This window comes from Antechinus flavipes, chromosome 2 (assembly GCF_016432865.1).
Source record: "Antechinus flavipes isolate AdamAnt ecotype Samford, QLD, Australia chromosome 2, AdamAnt_v2, whole genome shotgun sequence".
NCBI lineage: Eukaryota > Metazoa > Chordata > Mammalia > Dasyuromorphia > Dasyuridae > Antechinus > Antechinus flavipes.
The window spans coordinates 372,074,994-372,096,087 of record NC_067399.1 but is presented as its reverse complement, the minus strand read 5'-3'; the positions used below and the strand labels follow the sequence as shown (position 1 = coordinate 372,096,087).

Here is a 21,094-nt window from a genome sequence, read left to right as displayed (position 1 = left end):
TTAAATAGTTTTCATTTTGATCAAGTGTTTATTCTAAAAGAGTGTATCATTATAAATAAATTAGAAGAGCATAGGATAGTTTACCTCTCAGACCTGTGGAAGAGGAAGGAATTTATGACCAAAGAGGAACTAGAGATCACTCTTTACTACAGAATAGAAAATTTTGATTATATCAAATTGAAAAGTTTTTGTACAAACAAAACTAATGCAGATAAGATTAGAAGGGAAACAATAAACTGGGAAAACATTTTCACAGTCAAAGGTTCTGATAAAGGCCTCATTTCCAAAATACATAGAGAATTGACTCTAATTTATAAGAAATCAAGCCATAAATGGTCAAAGAATATGAACAGACAATTCTCAGACAAAGAAATTAAAACTATTTATAGCCATACGAAAAGATGCTTCAAATCATTATTAATCAGAGAAATGCAAATTAAGACAACTCTGAGATATCACTACATACCTGTCAGATTGGCTAGAATGACAGGAAATGATAATGCAGAATGTTGGAGGGGAAGTGGGAAAACAGGGACACTGATACATTGTTGGTGGAATTGTGAACACATCCAGCCATTCTGGAGAGCAATTTGGAACTATGCTCAAAAAGTTATCAAACTGTGCATACTCTTTGATCCAGCAGTGTTTCTACTGGGCTTATACCACAAAGAGATACTAAAGAAGGGAAAGGGACCTGTATGTATCAAAATGTTTGTGGCAGCCCTGTTCGTAGTGGCCAGAAACTGGAAAATGAATGGATGCCCATCAATTGGAGAATGGTTGAGTAAATTGTGGCATATGAATGGTATGGAATATTATTGTTCTGTAAGGAATGACCAGCAGGATGAATACAGAGAGGACTGGCGAGACTTACATGAACTGATGCTAAGTGAAATGAGCAGGACCAGGAGATCATTATATACCTCAACAACGATACTGTATGAGGATGTATTCTGATGGAAGTGGATCTCTTCAATAAAGAGAGTTAATTCAGATCAAAGTTGGACAGAAGCAGCTACACCCAAAGAAAGAACACTGGGAAATGAATATAAACTGCTTGCATTTTTGTTTTTCTTCCTGGGTGATTTTTACCTTCTGAATCCAATTTTCCCTGTGCAACAAGAGAACTGTTCGGTTCTGCACACATATATTGTATCTAGGATATACTGTAACCTATTTAACATGTAAAGGACTGCTTGCCATCTGGGGGAGGGGGTGGAGGGAGGGAGGGGAAAAATCGGAACAGAAGAGAGTGCAAGGGATAATGTTGTAAAAAAAATTACCCTGGCATGGATTCTGTCAATAAAAAGTTATTTAAAAAAATAAAAAATAAATAAAAATAAAAGAGTGGATCATGCAAAAGGAACAGAAAAAAGAATCAATCCATGAACCAATAACCCTAGATTTAATTATAAATCTATACTGAGTCTCTCTCTGTCTCTTTCTCTCCTTCCCTTTCTCCTCCTCTGCCTTACTTTCTCCTCTTCCTTTCTCCCTCTTTCCCTGCAGCTGTGTCTCTCTATATTTTTGTCTCTCTGCGTCTATCAAATTTAGTGTCTTTGTCTCTCTCTCACCCTCTTTGTCTCTCTCCTCCTCTGCCTCTTTCTCTCACCCTCTGTCTCTCTTTCCCCCTCTGACTTTTTCTCTTCCCTTCGGTCTCTCTCTCCCCCTCAGACTCTCCTCCCCTTTTTTGTTTTTGTCTCTCCCCATCTCTCTGTTTCTCTGTCTGTCTCTGTCTCTCCATCTGTCTTTCTCTCTTCATCTCTTTTCCTCTCTGTCTCTCTCCTTCCCCCTTCTTTCCCCCCTGCCTTTCTCTCTTTCCTGACTCTCCCTCTTTCTTCCCTCTCTTTCTCTATTCGTGTCTCTCTCTGTGTCTTTGTTTCTCTGTCACTATGTCTTTGTTCCCTTTCATTGTTCCACAAAAATAGGAGCTTCACTAATTACATGATTTCAGATAAGTACCTCCATTCATTCCTCTGGGCCTCTGTTTTTTCCCAGCTGTCAAAGGGATTATTTATTATTATTATTATCATTATCATTTACAGTAATTCTGGGGGTGGGGGGTCCTTGCCCTACAGAAGTTCAACACGGATCAGGAGCTGGCCACCTATCTGACCAGCAGCACTGGGAAGTTACAGTTCCATGGAGCTGGTTCTTTAAAGTTGATTCCTGATTCCTGTGAAGATCCTTCGGGTTGTAAATGTGGTAATGATGAGGTGAGCCCCCTATACCTGCCATCTCAGTGTGGAGCTGAAAGAGAACTTAGAAATCATTCAGCTTTGAAAGAATAAGAAGAAGATTCACAAAACTGAATGTCGTAAAATTATAATAATCCTGGAAAGCATTGAAAAAATACACCTTTCCTTTTACTGCAGATGTGAGAGACTGTGATTATGGAATATTTCACCATCAGAAAAATTCAATGTATTGTTTGGTTTTTATGAACTAGAATGGAGTAAGTGAGGGGAATAGCATTCAATAAATCTGGAAAGGGAGGTTGAATGCTGATTAGGGAAGATTAGGAATGCAATGGGGAGTCTCTGAATGATTTTTGAGCCAAGGGGTAGCATAGTCAGATGAAAATAAGCCCATGATTGTTTGGCTTGGGGAGATCTGGGGTGAGGGCATTATGTCTGTCCAAGTGGGAAGAGAATGAAGATCAAAAAAAGAAAGAAGTAACATCTAAGAATGCCTTCTCATATTATATAAATCCTCTCCAGTCCCCATGTGACTTATGAAATTCTTCTCTTGAAGGATGCTTCAACCTTAGTTCAGGCTCCATTTCCTTTGTGAAACTTTCTTCCAGCTAGACCAGATTCTGCCTTCCTCTGAATATTTACACACTTTGTCCTTTTATTCATGATTTTGGTCCTCCTGGACTAGGTTGAGAACTCCCCAACTCAAGGAAAAGTTTCTACTATCTGTGTACCCTTGTCCATCCACCTCCACATCCACAAGCAAAAGCATGAGGGATTCTGGCTATTCACAGAGTGTATTTGATGGATGCTATTCTAGGTCGAGTCCTGGATCTGTGCCTCTCTACTCCAGACCTCTGGTGGTCGCTGTCCCAAACCTGCTTGTCAAGGAGCCCTGAAACCTGTGGGTCAATGCTGTGAGATCTGTGGTAAGTTGGGGACCCTGAGATGAGTTAGGGCAAGTGTAATTCTTTCTAGAGCGAGGGGAAGGATATTTGATCTCAAACACAGAATCAATCTACAAGAATTTATTCCATACTTACTATGTTCTCTAGGTACTGTGCTCAGTATTTCAGATGTTGTTCAATCATTCAGTCATTTAGTCATGTTCAACTTTTTGTGTTCCCATGGACCCCAGCCCAACAGGCCCTTCGAGAGAAGGGAAAAAGTATTTAAACATCAGTTTCAGTATTTGATTTTTCAACAAATAGTCTTTAAGTAGTGACTATTTTAGTATCAGCCCTGAAGTCAGGAGGACCTGAGTTTAAATCTGGTCTTAATGCTTCCTAGCTCTGTGATTTTGGGCAAGTCATTCCCCCAGTTGCCTCAGGGAAAAAAAAGTATTGACTGTTTTGATCTGCTTGTTGTCCAAGGGACTCTTAATAGTCTTCTCCAACACCACAATTTGAAAGCAATAATTCTGTAGCACTCAGTTTTCCTTAAAGTCCAACTCTTAAAGCCATATGTTGCCACTGGAACAATCAAGCTTTGACTATATGGACCTTTGTCAGAAAGGTCATGTCTCTGCTTTTTAGTATATTGTCCAGATTTGTCATTGTTTTCCTTCCAAGGAGCAAGAATTTTAATGGCTGCAACTGTTGTCTACAGCGATCTTTGAGTTCAAAAATACAAAGCCCGATTGCTTCTATTTCTTCTTCTATTTGTCAGGAAGTGATGGGACCAGTTGATATGATCTAATTTTTTCTTTTTTGATTAGTTCTTTTATTCAGGTTATATATGTGTGTGTGTGTATATATATATATATATATATATATATATATATATATATATACATGTATATATATTCACATATTAGTCACATTAGGAGAGAAAAATCAGAGCAAAAGAGAAAAACTATAAAAAAGAAAAAGAGAAGGAAAAAAAGGTGAAAATAGTATGTGTTGATCCACATTCAGTGTCCCTAATTGTCTGGATGCAGATGGCATTTTCCATCCAAAGTTTACTGGGATTGTCTTGGATCACTGAACTGCTGAGAAGAACCAAGTCTATCATAGCTGATCATGATACAACCTTGCTATTGCTTTTTACAATGTTTTCCTTGTTCTGCTTGCTTCACTGAGTAGCAGTTCATATAAATCTTTCCAGACATTTCTAAAATCAGCCTATTCATTATTTTTTTGCAGTACAATAATATTTCATTATTTTCATATACACAATTTATTCAGCCATTCTCCAATTGATGGGCATCTGCAGAGTATCCAATAATTGCCACCACAAAAAGCTGCTATAAACATTTTTGCACATATGGATTTTTTCCCCTCTTTTATGATCTCTTTGGGATATAAGCCCCAGTAGTGAATCCAGTAGTGACACTGCTGTATCAAAGGACAGTTTACTAGTCCTTTGGGCATAGTTCCAAACTGCTCTCCAGAATGGCTGGATCAGATCTTAGTTGTTGTGTTGTTAAGCTTCAAGCCAGCTTTTACACTCCTTTTTCACCCTCCTCAATAGGCTTCTAAATTCTTCTTCACTTTGTGTCATCAGATTGTTATCATCTGCCTATCTGAGACTGCTGACATTTCTCCCAGCAATCTTAATTCTAGCTTTTGATTCATTCAATATGGCAGAACATTACTACCTTCAAGGAGCTTACATTCTAATGAGGAAACAAGTTGTATATCAATAGTTATATATGAGCTCCAGGTTTATAATGATTGGGTTTCAGATATGATCTAGTCCAACTCCCTTATTATGAAACGAAAATAATGAGACTCTGTGAAGGAAATCCATCATCAGCAAATCAGCAAATCAGGAGCAGAGCTGGCACAAGACCCCAGTCTCTTGACTTCCAGCCTGAGGCTTCATCTCTTCAAGAGCACCCCTGGCTCCTATGTATGCCCTGTGATTTCTAGATACCTGCCATGAGGACAGTTAGGTAGGCACACAAAAAAATGGGGAAAGAGAGGTTAGGGGGCCTGGGTAAACCCCTATGGGACCCCCAGAGGAGGAGGGTCCATGGTTTTCTTCTTCCTGTTCCTCAGGAGCTATGCTCTTCTTCAACTACACCCAGGCCTTTGATCTTCAACAGTACAAGCAGAGGCTGCTCCATACCTTCCTGGACCTGGTAATGTAAATTTGGGTGAGGGGAATTAGGGAGGATGGCAAGCCTGCCAGTCTCCAAGTCTCTTTCCCAAGGTTCTTCCATAATGTCTCAGGAGTCTCTCAGCTCCTCTCATTAGAGAAAGTTGAGATCTACCTAGGTTACAATTCAGGAAGAAGGGCAGGATCCCCCTTCCCTGAAATTCCCTCACTTCAGTCATGTCTCAGATCATCATTCCTGAAGTTCATTCCAGGGGGACTGACCCTTCCCCTCCAGCCTGGTGGAAATTTCCTCCCTCCCAGTGCTTCATACCTTTTCACTCCAATACCTCTTCTCTCTTTCTCCTTTTCTCTCTCCTTTTCTTCCCTCTCTTTTCTCTCAATTTTTCTCCCAACATTCTTCTCTCTTCTTTGGCTTCTCAAGCTTCTCCTGAGCCTGGAGTCAGGAGCACCCAAATTCCCCCCTCAGATCCTTACTAGTGACATGAGGCAAATCCTTTCCCTCTGTTTCAGTTTCTTCAATTATAAAATAGAGAAATAATAACACCTCCCTCCCAGGTTTGTTGTGAGGATCAAATGAGGTGTGATAAAGCACTTAGCACAGTACCTAGCACATTTGTTGCTAAATCACTCAGTCATGTCCATCTCTCCATGATCCTAAGGACCATAGTCCACCAATGTTGTCCTTGACAAAGATATGAGAGTAATTTGCCATTTTCTTCTCCAGTGGACTAAGGATTAAAGATTAAGCCGAAGTTAAGTGACTCAGATAGTTACTGTAATACAACTATTGAGTATATGAGTTTTGAATTTGAACTTGGGTTTTACTAGGCCCAGTGCTCTATCCATGTAGCTGCCTCCAACCTAGCATATGGTAGGTGATTAATAAAGGCTTGCTTCCTTCCTCTCTCCTTCCTTCAACAAGGCTATGAGGAAAGAGTGGTCAGAGATTACTTTTCCTATGTTGCTGATCCCTTCTTCTAGCCTCTATTCCCTGGGAGCCTTTGGAAAGAGAGGATCATATTTTCTGGGATCCAGTCCAAGGGCTGAGGCTCAAGCCAGGGATCATCCCCCTTTAACCTTCACTGAGAGTGCTCATGAAAAAAAGTCCAGTTCCCTACTTCAGCAAAAAAGGAGGTCCTATCCACGCTTTGCCAGATCTCTAGGTTGGCCTCCTGTACTACCAAGCTTATTGCCTCTACTCCTCTAAGCTGAACCTCATTCCCTACCCAGGGAACAGCCCCCTTAAGGACTTCTCTTCCTCTCCAGACTTAGTCTGACCTTATGTCCCACATTCTCCTCCCTCCCCCAGGGAGGGGTCCATCCCCACCCCACTCAGGCCCTCATCTCCCCACAGCCTGGTCATTCTGTCAGAGGACAGCCTGTCCCCCTTGTTCCACCCCACTCCTTGGGCTGATCCTATGCCATTCTCAGCCCCAGGCTTCGGGGGTGCGCATGGCCATCTCAAAAGTACACAGGGCAAACACAGTGCCAGGGTCGGTGCACGCAGCTCGTGGGAAGCGACAGGCCGGGACCATGCCCCAGATCCAAGTGGTGCTGACAGATGATGGAGCCGGACCCGAGGCAGGAAGGGCAGCTATACATGTGGCCCACGCCATCCTCACTGATGTGGCTGAGCAAGGTACTGCCCCCAGTATCCTCCCTCCCCGTCCCCTGCCCCAGTCAGGCTCCTCAAAGAGATGCTGCCCAGTCTGTCGGGTCCAGAGGAAGACAGAGCAAGAAATCAGGACAGTCCCTCTGTAGCACTGACTTTCCCATTGTATAACTCCATTTCAGTTGCTCCCCAAAATCTTTCCCCACCAGGGAGCTTTCTTAATAAACCCTTACAATGTGCCTGGAAGCTTTTTACAATTTTCAAAGCACTTTCCCAAACACTGGATTCTCACAACATTCCTGTGAGAAAGAGAAGATGGGTGTTATATCCATTTTACAGAGAAGAAAGCTGAGTCCCAGAGCAGGAAAGTTACTCACCAGAAGTCCCAGAGTGACAGCTACAAGTGATACCTGGTTGTCTCAAGATTCCAAGAACTTAGATCCAGGTCAGCTTCCTTCAACTAGAACTCCTAAGGGGAGACTTTGCCTTCAGGCCCGTGGCTTTCATTTTTTACTTTCTTATAAACATTCTTTGATCATTAGGACCTAATTCAGGAGTCTTGAGACTCCTGAGTTCAGCCTTCAATTTTATTGGGCTCCCTGGATTCAGAAATATACTCCCTGCCCTTTCCCCATTTAGAGCCAGTTAAATAGAGCAGTGGATAGAGTGTGGACTTAAAATCAGGAAAGTCAAAATTCTAATCCTGCTTAGACAGTGTTTTTTTTAAATAAAAGCTTTTGCAAAATACATGCAAAGATAATTTTCAACATTTACCCTTGCAAAACCTTGTGTTAAAAAATCTTCTCCCTCCATTCTTCCTACCACCCTCCCCTAGACAGCAAGTAATACAATGTTAAACATGTGCAATTCTTCTAAACATATTTCCATGTTCATCATGCTGTACAAGAAAAATCTGATCAAAAAGGAAACAAAAAGAAAAAAACAAGCAAGCAAACTATAATAACAAAAAAGGTGAAAATACTTTGAGGTATTGAGTCCTCAGTCCTTTTTCTGGATGCAGATGGCTCTTTCCATCCCAAGTTAGATACATCTTAGCTGGGTGATCCTAAATAAATCACTTATAGCCTCAATTTCATCTTCTACAAAATGTGGGCTAACATTAACATCTTCCTTACAGGGTTATGAGGGTCAAATGAGATAATTTATTTAAAATCCTTTGCAAATCTTAAACTAACTATAATTACCATTTCCCTCTTCTAACATGATCCATTCCTTTCTGTCTTGATGGATCATATTCTGGAACTGGGCAGGACCTAGAGGTCACCTAATTTGACCCCTTCATCTGTCAGCCCTGGAAGTAGGTGTCATTAATATTTCCATTTTACAAATGAGGAATCTGAGGTGAGATGAGAATTGAATCCAAGGGGATTTTTCAGGGAGAGAGTGCAGAGAAAAGAGGGCCCAAAAAGGAATGCTGAGGGTCCCCATTCTTAGAGGGAAGAAGCATGAATGATGATCCCAATGAAGAGACTGAAGAGGCATATGTAATTAATGAGAGAAGAACCAGGAAACCCCAAAAGACAAAGGAGAAGAGAGCATCCAGGGAGAGGAAGTGGTCAACAGGGACTAATGCTAAGAGGTCAAGAAGGATGAGAACTTATAAAAGGTCATTTAAAAACTGGTGGTAACCTTAGGGGTCATTTTCAGGTAAGTGGTTGCCTCAGAAGTCAAGAATCTGAAAAGCCAATGGAAAGTGAGAGAGCAATGGAGATTGGAATGATCAGGGAAGCCTTCATGAAGATGGGATTGAAAATGGACCTTGAACAGTTACCATCTTCTTCCTAAATCTCCAGATTGGAAGCAAAATAGACTAAGAGATTATATATGAGTGAGCCTCAGAGATAGTTATGGGAGAGAGACCCTTCCATCAATGTCACTGGCTTAGCTGCCCATTAGGGTTAGGTCAGGGGGAGATGGTTTGGGTGGGTGATTTAACACTGTAATTGACACATATGATAGGGGTTAATAAATGTGTTGATTGATTGATTGGCCCTCAGTGACAGGGCTGGGGACCCTGGACTCTATACTAGAAGAAAGCTTTGAGCAGCCTTCTGAAGACCCAGAGTGACCAACTCTGGATTCACTGGGCACTCCAGAATTTTCAAAGAGCTGTTCATTCTAGAACACTGAATGTCAGAGCTGAAAGAATCTTGAGAATAAGAGAGAATGTCAGAGTTAGAAAGGGTCATGAAAAGGAGAAGACTAAGGGAAAGTAGCTACCAGAGAAGAATGTCCCTGTACCATCCTTGGAACAGACCAGTTTCCCAGAAACCAAGACACAAATCTCTGCTGTTTCCTCTCCAAACAAAAGAAAATCCTTACCTGATATAGGATCCATAGTGCTCGGGGGTAGTCCCATCTCTTTGGTGATCTTTCTTTCTGTTAGGCAGGGAAGATTTCCTAGATGAGAGGATGATGGAATGCAGGGGTCTCTTTTTTATTTGACATGTTCTTTTCTATTTTCCTTCTCAGGAGCAGACTTTGGGGTCCTGCAAGGCAACATGGAATATTCAAGCAGCAGCGGCTCCACAGCTGGGCTCACAGGAGAAAGACCAACCTCAGGGCTGGTGACTGGCATGGCTATTGCCTTGGTCTTGGGGCTGATGGCACTGCTTGGGGGTCTTCTGCTTCTTCACCGCACTGGACGGGTCAGGTAAGGATAGGTCCTATCCAATGGGGCTGTCTCCTCACCCCGTATTACCTGTCCTAAGACTTTCCTATGTTCCCGGCTCTATCTTGTGGAAGGGCATAGGAAGAAGTAAGAACCAGGGTCCTGCCTTCAAGGAACTCACATTCTAGGGGAGATGGAGTATGAATAGAGGTGAACACTCTGTCTCTGTCTCTTGTCTCTGTCTCTGTCTCTGTCTCTGTCTCTCTCTCTCTCTCTCTCTCTCTCTCTCTCTCTCTTTTTCTTGCTAAGCAATTGGGGTTAAGTGACTTGCCCAGGGTCACACAGCCATGAAGTGTTAAGTGTCTGAGGCCAGATTTGAACTTGGGTCCTCCTGACTTCAGGGCTGGTGGTCTATCAACTTATCTCCTAGCTGCCCTAGACCTGGACTCTTAAGATGATGAAATGTCATACCCAGATATCTGGAGGGTAGGGGCTCTGAGGGGTCGCTGGGGGTTGGAACTACCAAGGAATTCTTGTTAAAAGAAGAAACTTGGAAATCACATAGGTTTGGAATGGACAGAAAAAAAAAAGAGGTAGGGCATTCCAGGTCAGAAGAGCAATGGAGCCCAGAGTGGCTCTGCTGTGTTCTGGAGAGGAGGAGATCTGTTAGGTTGGAGCAGAAGAAGCATGGGTGAGAGTAAGATTCCAGAAATGAAGAAAAAAGTAGATTAGTCAAACCATAGAGGGTCCTAAATGTATGACCAGAAAAATTGTATTTCAGCCAATAAGCTAGTAGTCCCAACAATTTTGAGTGTCGGGACCCCTTTTTAATGTCAAGAAACATCCTGGATACTCCCCTTAAAAAATTGCCTGTTTTTAGGGAGCTTACATTCAACTGGAAAAGAGGGACTCTTACAAGTGGTAGGCAAGAGAATACAACTATTGAATTGAACACATGAATAAGTAGATCCACAATAATTTAAGAATGACAGTCTACTAACTAATAATATAAGGATAGTACATAAAACTGAAGTCTTTAGTCTCATCCAAATGAGAATCCCTTATCTGGCTTTCTAAAGTATCAATTCTGCGACAATTTTCTCAATTAAATCTGGTTTTCCCCATTACCAAAGGGATACACACTTTTTGAGGGGCATAAGATAAAAAAATCAGAAAATTCCTTTCTCTCTGAGAAAAGAATTAGGTAGGAAAAAATGGAATTTTCCATTAATATAGGACCATAGGACTATCTCAGGTAGAATTCTGGTCTAATCTCCCCTCCCACAATTTCTATTTTTTCCTCTTCCTCCCTCCCTCCCTCCCTTTCTCCTTTCCTCTCTTCTTTCCCTCCCTTCTTTCCCTTCCCTCTCTTCTTCTGTCCTCTCTCCCTTCCTTCCTTCCTTCCTTCCTTCCTTCCTTTCTTCCTTTTTTCTTTTTTACAAATGAAGAAACTGAGGCTCAAATAGTTTTAAGTTACTCGCCCAAGGACAAGGTGATAAATAGCATAACTAGGATTCAAATTTTATTTGAATTTTCATATTTCATTATATTATACTGTTTCCCTATTGAGTAAAAGAAAATAAATGAAAAAAGTTAGTATGAATTTGGTTATACTTTTAAATGAAACTGTGTTTTGCTAATCACATTAGCATCTTTATACATTTGAAAAAATGATAATGCAATCTATGTTTGAGACCTTCTTTCAGTTTACAGAAGTTATATTTATTTATAGAATGGGGAGGAAATTCTATATCCAGTGTTTTAGGCACATATCTGCCTGCCAGAAACAATCTCACTAATTTATATTCAACTAATTCTAAACATTTCAGCTTAAAGAGAGGTTCAAGTACTGGCAGAGTTATTCCCCATTTCCCTCCCCCCTGTCCCCAGGGCCTTTGAAAAAATCTTTCACATTTCACAAAAATTCCATTTTTGGAATTACAATTTATAATCTCAACAGAAAAAAACTCACTTAGGATTTAGCAAAGGGTCAGAGTTTAGTAAAAGTCTCAGAACAGTAATCATTTTAATCTGTATGCTGAACATACATGTCTGAGAATATCTGCTCCTGGAGAGGTTGAGGCTGGAGGATTTCTTGAACTGCATTGGGTTTGGAGGTGGGTAACTGAACTGGCTCAGCACAGAGATTAGATCAGATTTGGGCCCAAAAGTAGACCTTACATGTCCAACTGGGGCAAGATAGGCAAGATGCCTAGATCTTAAAAAAAAAAAATGTCAAAATGTCTACATTCTTCAAAGAATCATCCTCCTAAAACTATTAATCTCCTCTTTGAACACTGCCTTTAAATGGTGGAAGGAGACCACTGGTCAAAGAACTCAACAGATACTTCCGTTAACTGAAGCCACTAAAACATTTTCTCTGAGTCTGAGGATTACAGCAATCTGGGTAAAACATAAAAAAGAGAAGATTTTTAATCTCTTTTTTAAGAGATCAATCTTAAATTGATTTTTAAGGATCAATTTAAGACCCTTAAATTTTAAGAATTTTAAGAAGGATTAATTAAGAGGATCCATCAAGGATCTCTTGTATGATCGCCCTTTCTTTCAGAGAGAAAGGAGTTTCCCCCTAAATTTCCTACTCAATTTACTTAAAGAAAATGATTAGTCTTTTAATAATGGACAAAACCAGATTTGCTAACAGGACTATCCTTAAATTGATAGTTAAGCATGTATAGGACTGCTTGCCATCTGGGGAAGGGGAAGGAGGAAAAAAAAAGTTGGAACAGAAGTGAGTGCAAGGGATAATGTTGTTAAAAATTACCCAGGCATGGGTTCTGTCAATAAAAAGTTATTATTATTAATAAAAAATTGATAAGAAAGACAGGTAAGAGTTTCTTAACTAGTCGAAACCAAGGGCTTCAGACTAAATTACTGCCTTTATATTATATTGTACAATGTAATCTAAAGAGGAAAGGGAGACCTCTTGGATCTCTCGATTGCTCCATGACTTCCCAGTAGTCCTTGGTCCACAGATTTCAAAATCATTGCTTTAAGAGAAGATCCAATTCAGTTCCAATTGATCAGTGATGGACAGAATCAGCTACACCTAGAGAAGGAACACTGGGAAATGAATGTGAACTGTTTGCATTTTTGTTTTCCTTCCCAGGTTATTTTTACCTTCTGAATCTGATTTTTCTTGTGCAACAAGAGAACTGTACAGATCTGTACACATATATTGTATCTAAGATATACTTTAATATGTTTAACATGTATAAGACTGCCTGCCATCTCGGGGAGGGGTTGGAGGGAGGGAAGGGAAAAGATGGAACAGAAGTGAGTGCAAGGAATAATATTGAAAAATTACCCATGCATATGTTCTATCAATAAAAAGCTATAATTAAAAAAAAATCATTGCTTTAAGTAGCAGGGAGCCATTGAAAGTTTTTTGAGTGGAAGAATAATATAAACAGAATTTCTGCATTAGGAAAGTGGCTGGCAGCATGTACAGGATGAGGATTGGATTAGAGGTAGCCATTTTTTCAGAATGGCCCTAGTGAATTTGGGATAATCAGAAGGCCCCTCAAAAGTCAAGCAATTTCGGAGCACCAGCCCTGAAGTCAGGAGGACCTGAATTCAAATCTGATCTCAGACACTTAGTACTTCCTGGCTGTGTAACCCTCGGGCAAGTCACTCAACCCCAATTGCTTCAGCAAAAAAAAGTTAAGCAATTTCAACATGACAAATATGGAAATAGGTTTAAAAGAACTGTGCATATTTAATCTTTTATTATTTTATTACTTGCTGTGCTGGGGAGGAGTAAGGTAGAAAAATTTGGAACACAAAGTCTTACAAAAATAAATAAACAAATGTTGAAAATTATCTTTACATGTATTTGGAAAATAAAAAACTAATGAAAATTAAATAAAGAAAAAGTTGGATGTTGAAACTTAAAGTAAGTTATTTGCCTAAAGTCAGTTTTAGTAGTGATGGTGCTGAAAGGAAAAACTTGCTGAAAGATACTACTCCTGATCTTAGAATAAACTGGAAATAGCAATAAGTCCATGAGCCTTAAGAAATAGTGAGGATAAGGCAGAGAGATTCAAGCAAAATGAAATATTTCTTTATTCAGCAATAATAGGGAGCCTTCCCATGTACCTAGAGTGTGCTTTATAGCTTATTATGTAATTTATAGGTTGCAAGTGCTTTCCCAGATAAGTACAGTGATTTCTCAGTTTGGCACAGATGATAAGAGTACTGAGCTGGAATCAGCAAGACTTGAATTCAAATTCTGCCTGAGACACTAGTTATGTGATCTTGAGTTGTCACTTAATCGCAGTTTCCACATCTATGAAATGGATAATAAGGGAACCTTTTATAATATTGTTGTGAGGATCAAATGAAATAATAGATATAAATTATTTTGCAAACTTTAAAGCACCACACAAATGTGTGTTTATTATTTCCATCTATCTTCTTGCTGTATCCATCTTTACCTTCCCAAGGAATGAAGCAGAGAATGGAAAGAGCAGAGGATTTTGAAATGATGGAACTTTGAAGTTGACCCTTCCCCATCTGTAAAATGAAAAGTGTCCAGCTAGATGAGACTTTCATCTCTCTAGTGACCAATTTTTAAAATTATCTCTATCTTATAAAACCGGAAACTGAGGTTCAGAGAAGGAAAGGCTGCCTCAGTGAGTCACAGAACTAGGGTCAGTTCTTTCTGGTGTCCTGGTTCTTACTGCTGGAGGGGGATTGAGGTAGAAGGGGAAGTTACAAAAGTACCCATGAGCAATCTCTTTTTTTAAAAGTATTTTATTATAGCTTTTTATTTATAAGACACATGCATGGGTAATTTTTCAGCATTGATCCTTGCAAAACCTTTTGGAGTAACCTCTTTTTTTAGGGCTCACCTGATATTCCCCTTCTTGGTCTACAGGCTGTGGCCCCTGCCAATCCCCACACTGTGGCACAGATCAGAATCTGCATCAAACCAAGGGAACTTAGGCTTCGAGAACCCCATTTTTGACAGTCTGGCTTATGTCTCCGGCCTGAATCCTGGCCCTGATGTGGAAGTGGTGAGCAGATTTTCTACAGTGAATTACAGGGTCACATAATTTCAAAGAACAAGAGATCAGAGATCAAGCTTATAGTCTCTGAAGGTTGCACAACTTGGGGAGATCCAGAAGTTACTGAAGGTCAGATTTGGGAGGAAGTCACAGGTCTTACATAGCTAGGAGAGTCACGGAGGACCATACAGCTGGGAGTTGGCCCTGGATATAACTGGTGGGCCCCTGCGTGGTCTGCCTCTTTCTCCTTATCCCCAGGGCCCTAGATTGGTGTAGGGTAGGGGTGGGATTTTGGAGAAATATGTTTTGGTCTTTGACAGAAAACCACTGAGATTCTTTCTCCTTTCGCCTGCTCTCACTTTCCTCCACCCCAAACTTGCAGAATAAAGGTTAGAGGATTAATCAGGCCCGATTTCTTGGACAGTATCTCCTGGCCACAACGCAGGAGGCACTGAGGTCATGACGTCTGGCCAGAAATGTTGGTTTCTGGATAGCTGAAAAGGAAGTGAGATTGTCCTCAGGGGGCTGGGGAAGGAGATGGGTTGTGCAGAAGAGACAGAGATGATCAGAGTGATGGTAGTCCCTGGTACCCAGGGATTTTCCCACTCCACCCCTCCCCTTGTTTTCCAACAGGTGGGTGGAGAGGATTTCATTCTTTGACGATGTAATCTGTCTCTTCTTTTGTTCCTCTGAGTTTCTCTGGGATTGGCTCCTATTTGCTTCTCTACCTTTGTTGTTCTGTCTTCCTCTGTCATTCCACATCCCCGTGTCTTTTCCTGTGTGTCTTCTTATTCTTTCCACACCTCCCCCTGCCTCTCGTCCCTGTCTCTCTTCCTTTTTAATTCTGCTTCTCTTTGTCTCTCTCCCCCATAGGTTTTGGAAGATGCCTCTTCTCCAACGAGCGCCAACAGGAATAGTGGCAGCTATTTCACTAACCCCTTGTTTGAAACAGACATCTAAGGCCCTTCTGTTCTTCATTCTTGCTTCGGTGAGGTCCTCTGAGCCTGGACTGGAATCAGGAAGACTTGAATTCAAATCCTGCCTCAGACACTAGTTATGTGATTCTGAGTTGTCTCTTAATCTCTCTTATACTAATCTGTTTCCACATCTGTGAAATGGATTTTCCCCAGCTCTCCCGCAGACAATCTGAATTTCTACGGATAGAAGGATGGATGGGCAAGCTGTCTCCCATGATGATGGACAGCTTCTAAACTGCCTTTCATTCCTCATTCCTTCCCCAGAATAGAGTACCATCCATGCACTAGAGTACCATCCATGCACTTTCCTACCAGGGTATACTATAATTTGTGTGCTATTATAATGGAAACCTGACCTCCCAGCTTTCAGATCAAGCCATCCAACCTTCTGAGCATCCAGCATTCCTTGATTTGGTTCCCCTAATCGAGCTCTGACCTTGGTGGGCCCTTAACTCTATGCAGTATATGGCTATTCATTTCTTCCCCACAGGAATTACTTCTTTCTTTCTCTCAACCCCACAGTCTCTTGACTGAATGTTAACGTTCTTGACACGGACTTACTATATTAACTTTAAGCAAATCTCTTCCTTTCTCTGGGCCTCAGTTTACTCCTCTGTAAAATGATCTTTATTTCCCTCTAGCTCTGATGTTGGTTCAGGATGTCCAGAGGAGAAACTAGAACAGCAAAGTATGACCCATCTTCCACCCAGAGAGAGGAGGCTGAAGGTTCCCTGCAGACAGACAGTGGGAGGGCAGCACTAGCCTTGCCATCACCTAAGAGCTAGAGAAAGAAGAGCTGGTCTTTTTCAATAAAAGTTATCTGACTAGCAAAAGTTTTGATATTTTCTGAATACTAAGGAGGGATAGCTGGAGAGCTAATTTGCTTCCCTCTGATTCTCTTCTGCTGAAGGAGTGGTCATGGAAATAATACCAGAACTTTATTTAGTAGAAACGTCATGATATCCCTGAAGAGTGGGCTGCTTCTAGTAATTCAGATTGTGTATTGGAGAAAACATCAGATTCAATCAGAATCTTATTCTGATTCAAATCTTATTTTGGATACTTAACTAGCTGTGATCTTGGACAGGGCACTTAACTATGTTTGTTTCCATTTTTTTTTTCCTAGCTTAATGGATGGGGGAGTTGTTTCAGAACCTTTGAGGCTCATTCCAGTTCTTGATTTATGATCTTATGACCTGGGGCACAGTGGATAGGGCTCTGGATCTGAAATCAAGAAGACATCTTCCTGAGTTTAAATCCAGCCTCAAACACTTTCTAGATGAGTGACCCTGGGCAAGTGACTTGCCTCAGTTTCCCCATTTGTAAAATGAGCTGAGAAAGGAAATGGCAAACTGCTCTGATATCTTTGTCAAAAAAAAAAAAAACCCAACTCCAAATAGGGTCATGGAAGAATTGGATGTAATTATCAAATAAATGGTCTTTTTTATATCCTAGAATGTATGTCATCTACATGAATTATCATGGCCATGAAATGCATTATCTGGTGACCTGTGCTGGAATGAGGGTGGCAAGAACTCCCCACCAATCAATATCTCCAGGTAGTCAGTGGCTTTTCTCACTCAATCCTTGAAAATTCAGGAAGTGCTCTAGGCTACCCGATTGGAGAAGACATTCACTTCTTTTTCCTTTTCTGCCAGGGCTACTAGGATGGTAAATCAAGGAAATGTCTGTGTGTATGTGCATACATGACACTGTGACTGTAGGTCTTTTCCACATTGAGTCTGTTCCCTCCAAAATGAAGAGGTAGAATGACACAATTTTTGTTTCCTTCCAGTTGGTGGTGAAATGTTTTCTTCCTGAATAGGGGTGGGGAAACTCAGTCCACAAATTGTTCCAGATCTGAGATTTCCTTGGTGCGCGGTAACTCAAGGTGAAGAATGTCCTCATTTATAGATGGGCACCAGTTCTAAAACTGACAGGCTTAGAGGATTGCCTGGGATTATGAGTGAGTAGGCAGATACAGCAAGTACCTGAAAGAAGTGAAACTTGATTCTAGGTTATTCTGACTTTGAGGATGACTTTTTTTTTTAATCTCTTTCACCTATACTCTCCTATATTCCCAATGTTGTTTCTATTGTAGATATGTAAGTTTACCTGAAATTCAGAAAGAAAATTGACAATCTCTCACACAAAGCTTGTGGACAAAATGGAGTGAGATGAGTTGGAGAAAAGGTGGGTTGAAACAGACTATTTCAACAGATTCCAAATTGGTTGAAAGATGAACCAAAAAAGCAATTAGTGGATTGGTGACAACCTGGAGAGAGTTTCCATGAAGTGCCCCAAAGAGTTGCACGATGCTTTAATTTACACAGGCTTTTGTACTCTTCTCATTAGATGACATGGAGAATGTATAGTATATCTCATTTTTCAGAAGTAATTGTGATCCTGCTCCATCAAATTTGAGGTGAAAGGAGAGCTCATACATAGCCCCAGATTAATTTTGGGTTTGTTGCAAATGGTGAGAGCAGTGTCTTTGTTGAATTTAAGGGTTTCCTGTTTTTGTACTGAAGCCCAGAGGCTGAGCAACTAGAGGAGTGACTTCTTAGGGGATTGCCTCCTAAGATTCTTCCCAACAATCCTAGGGCTCAGATAGTGATTGATAAAACAGGCAACTGACCACAACTGGCCCTACAATGGTGCGGAGTCTTTGGTTGGTAGGTTCTTAGTTAGTAGTTCTTAGTAAATTCTTAGCTCTTAGATAAATATATGTTATATACTTGTTGGAAAGGAGAAAAGAAAATCTGGTGGTGTGATTGAATTCTTACTTTTCTGAAGTGATGAGAAATCTACACTTTTAAATATTTCCTCATTTCCACTGGTCAAGGAGAAAAATAAGTCAACAAGTATTAAGCAATAGGTGCTGGCCGCTTTTTCAGTGCTGAGGATATCAAGAAAGAAATTCACCTTGCCCTCAGAGCTTACATTTTTATAACAAACATAAATAACTAGATACATATAATGTAAAATAAGGAGAAGAGAAAGCATTAGCAGTTGGAGAGACAGGAAAATCCTCCTGAAGGAAATGGGGATAGCAAAACTCAATCAGAACTAGGAGAATAATGAATTATGTTCATTCTGGGCCCCTCTCCAAAATGGAGGTCTTAGAAAGAACTCGCCAAAAAGAAAAGGGGCCTACAATGGAGTGGGTGGGTGGATTTCTTTACCAGGAGTACAATGTATTAGGACTGGGCATATGCCCAGATCACCTACAATGAAGCATTCGTGTGGAAGACGTCAAGGATCTACTTCTGGAAGACCAACGACCTGGTTCATGTAGTTACTCTCTGTGGATTTACCACATTAGTCAGAAACTTGTCTGCATTGGTTGTATCTTTAACTTTACCTGACTGGGCAGTTTCTCCCTTCTTGACTGGTCCAAGGGTCCAGGGATTCATTCACATCGAATGGTACTAAATATAATCTGAGAAAGAGCCTAGAGGTTACTTCTCCCTTGTCTAAGGTGGAGTTTTGATGTTTCATTTGTCCTTTTCAGTTCTAGGTTCAGGAAGTGGAGTCCCTGCCCCATTGGAGGCCAGATATTGAAACTAGCCTAGTGGGGGAGCCCTGAGAAACTAAGTAGGGTCCTGGGACACAAGTTGGGTGGAAGGGATTGTTTTAAATCTGGCTCAACTAATATTATGTATAAATTGAGTTGTTAGGCTAAATGAATCTAATCTCCCTCCTCTCCCCAGAGACTGAGATTTTGGGGTAATATGTCAGGGGAAGGATGTCATTATTCTTTTGGAGAAAATAATCTTTTGCAAAAGATAATCTGTGGCTAAAAGTAACTAAGGTGCTTGGAGTCCTAAAATGGGATCAGTGGCGCCTCTAACCACTAGACTCCCTTCAGGGTATTGTAGGTTACTTGGGAGGTGGTGTTGGTGTCTCAGACAGTGGGGACCACAGACTCTTTGGAGGCAGTGGGAAACAACTAGAGCTCATTAAAGGGAACAAGGTGTGACATGATTAGACTATACTTTAAAAAAATAACATGAATCTGAGTGGAAGATGGACTGGAATCAGGAGGAACTTGAGAAAAAAACCCGTTAGAAAGCTACTGGAATACCCCAAGGATGAGGCATGAGAGATTGCATGAATGGAGAGAAGAGGACCTAAGAGGTACTGTGAAAGTGAAAATAAGACCTGACACTATGGAGTGAAACTGAGTAGAGGACAATGATACAAAGATTGTTGGCTTGTTAACTGGGACACTAATGGTGCCCTTGGCAGTTGTAGGGATGGTAGGAAGAGGAAAGGGTTTTTGGAGTAAAGATGATGAATTCTCTGAGTTTGAGATGCTTGTGAGACATTCAATTTGAGATGGTAAAGAGATATTTGGTTATTTGAGAATAATTGCCCAGGAGAGAGCCTAGGGCTGCATATACAGGGTATCCCAAAAGTCTGGGTGCAGTTTTAAGCTATTTAAGTTTAACGCTGTCCCCCCCTCACCCATTTATTCCACAGATTATAATTGTTCCTTATTGCCTTTAATAAACCTCTGGTCCCCACCATCGGAGGACCAGGTATGTTACATTTCACCACCTCCTACTCTAGCGTTCTCTCGTACCCTAAGGAGTCTTGATGCACTAGTTAGAAACTCCACTGACTTAATTGTAGTAGTCCAAGTATTCCAGGTCTTTTTAGCCAGTTACATTATTTACAAAAGAAGCTATATTACAGTTATTTTTAAGCCATTAAAACAAAACTGTATCGAGACTTTTTGGACATCCTGTATAGATCTGCATTACAACTCCATCTCACTATAATTTACCAGACCAGAGTCACCATTGCATGGCCATAGGTAAGCTTTGCATCTATCTCCTCTCCTTGATTTTCTTGACAAAGATAGCATCTGCCATTTCCTTTGCCAGCTTATTTTACAGATGAGAAAACGAGGCAAATAGGGTAAAGTGACTTGCCCAGGGTCATGTTTCTGAGGCAAGATATGAACTCATGAAAATTTTAAGTTTTGGAAATCTTAAAGGTATAATAGAATTTTTCTTTTTTAGAAGGCACTTGTAGGAGGGGTGAGTTTCCTGTTATTCTCAAAAACTAAAAGCGTCTATCTAGGTATTCTAAATCTCTCTAACTTTCCACAACAATTACATTTCTTCCAGCTTTAAAACAAAATGAAGCCTAAAAAGTTCATCTTTTCCCAAATTTTTTTTTTTTAAATAAGAGGCCAAATACTTCTTTACAAGGTAAATAATGAATAGATCTTCCCAGTTCTTTGAGATGGGATTTTTAACTATCTTCAGTATGGAGTAGTGATCTTGGAAGTAATAAAACCTAAAGTTTGGTTCCTAGTTTTTCTTGGAAAAACAATCTCTCTAAATGTTGGTTTCTTTATCATCAAAATGGGGATGATAGGATGAGAACTCAAAGAGTTCTCATAAGAAAAATACTTCTAAAACCTTAAGTTGTTACAGAAACATGAGTTACTGTTCTAGATGTAAATCAGAATTTCTTCCAGGGTAAATTAGGTAACTCAGATATGATAGAGCGCTTAGTTAATTTCTGTTGAATTCATGCAGTAAATTTTTACATCAAGACAGATGACTATGAAC

The 21,094-nt window shown here is 40.5% G+C and overlaps 1 protein-coding gene across 1 annotated transcript in view; it reads left to right on the top strand.

The window, feature by feature from the left end:
- The window catches only part of AMN (amnion associated transmembrane protein), a 77,085-nt gene extending 60,746 nt beyond the window's left edge, over positions 1 to 16,339 (top strand). The window contains exons 6-13 of the mRNA XM_051978323.1: positions 2,079 to 2,216; positions 3,016 to 3,124; positions 5,198 to 5,280; positions 6,690 to 6,897; positions 9,364 to 9,544; positions 14,400 to 14,538; positions 15,403 to 15,517; positions 16,148 to 16,339. Of these exons, the coding sequence (XP_051834283.1) occupies positions 2,079 to 2,216; positions 3,016 to 3,124; positions 5,198 to 5,280; positions 6,690 to 6,897; positions 9,364 to 9,544; positions 14,400 to 14,538; positions 15,403 to 15,489 (945 nt within the window). The 3' untranslated portion in view covers positions 15,490 to 15,517; positions 16,148 to 16,339. The remainder of the gene's footprint in view (positions 1 to 2,078; positions 2,217 to 3,015; positions 3,125 to 5,197; positions 5,281 to 6,689; positions 6,898 to 9,363; positions 9,545 to 14,399; positions 14,539 to 15,402; positions 15,518 to 16,147) is intronic.
- Positions 16,340 to 21,094: the final 4,755 nt, after the last annotated feature.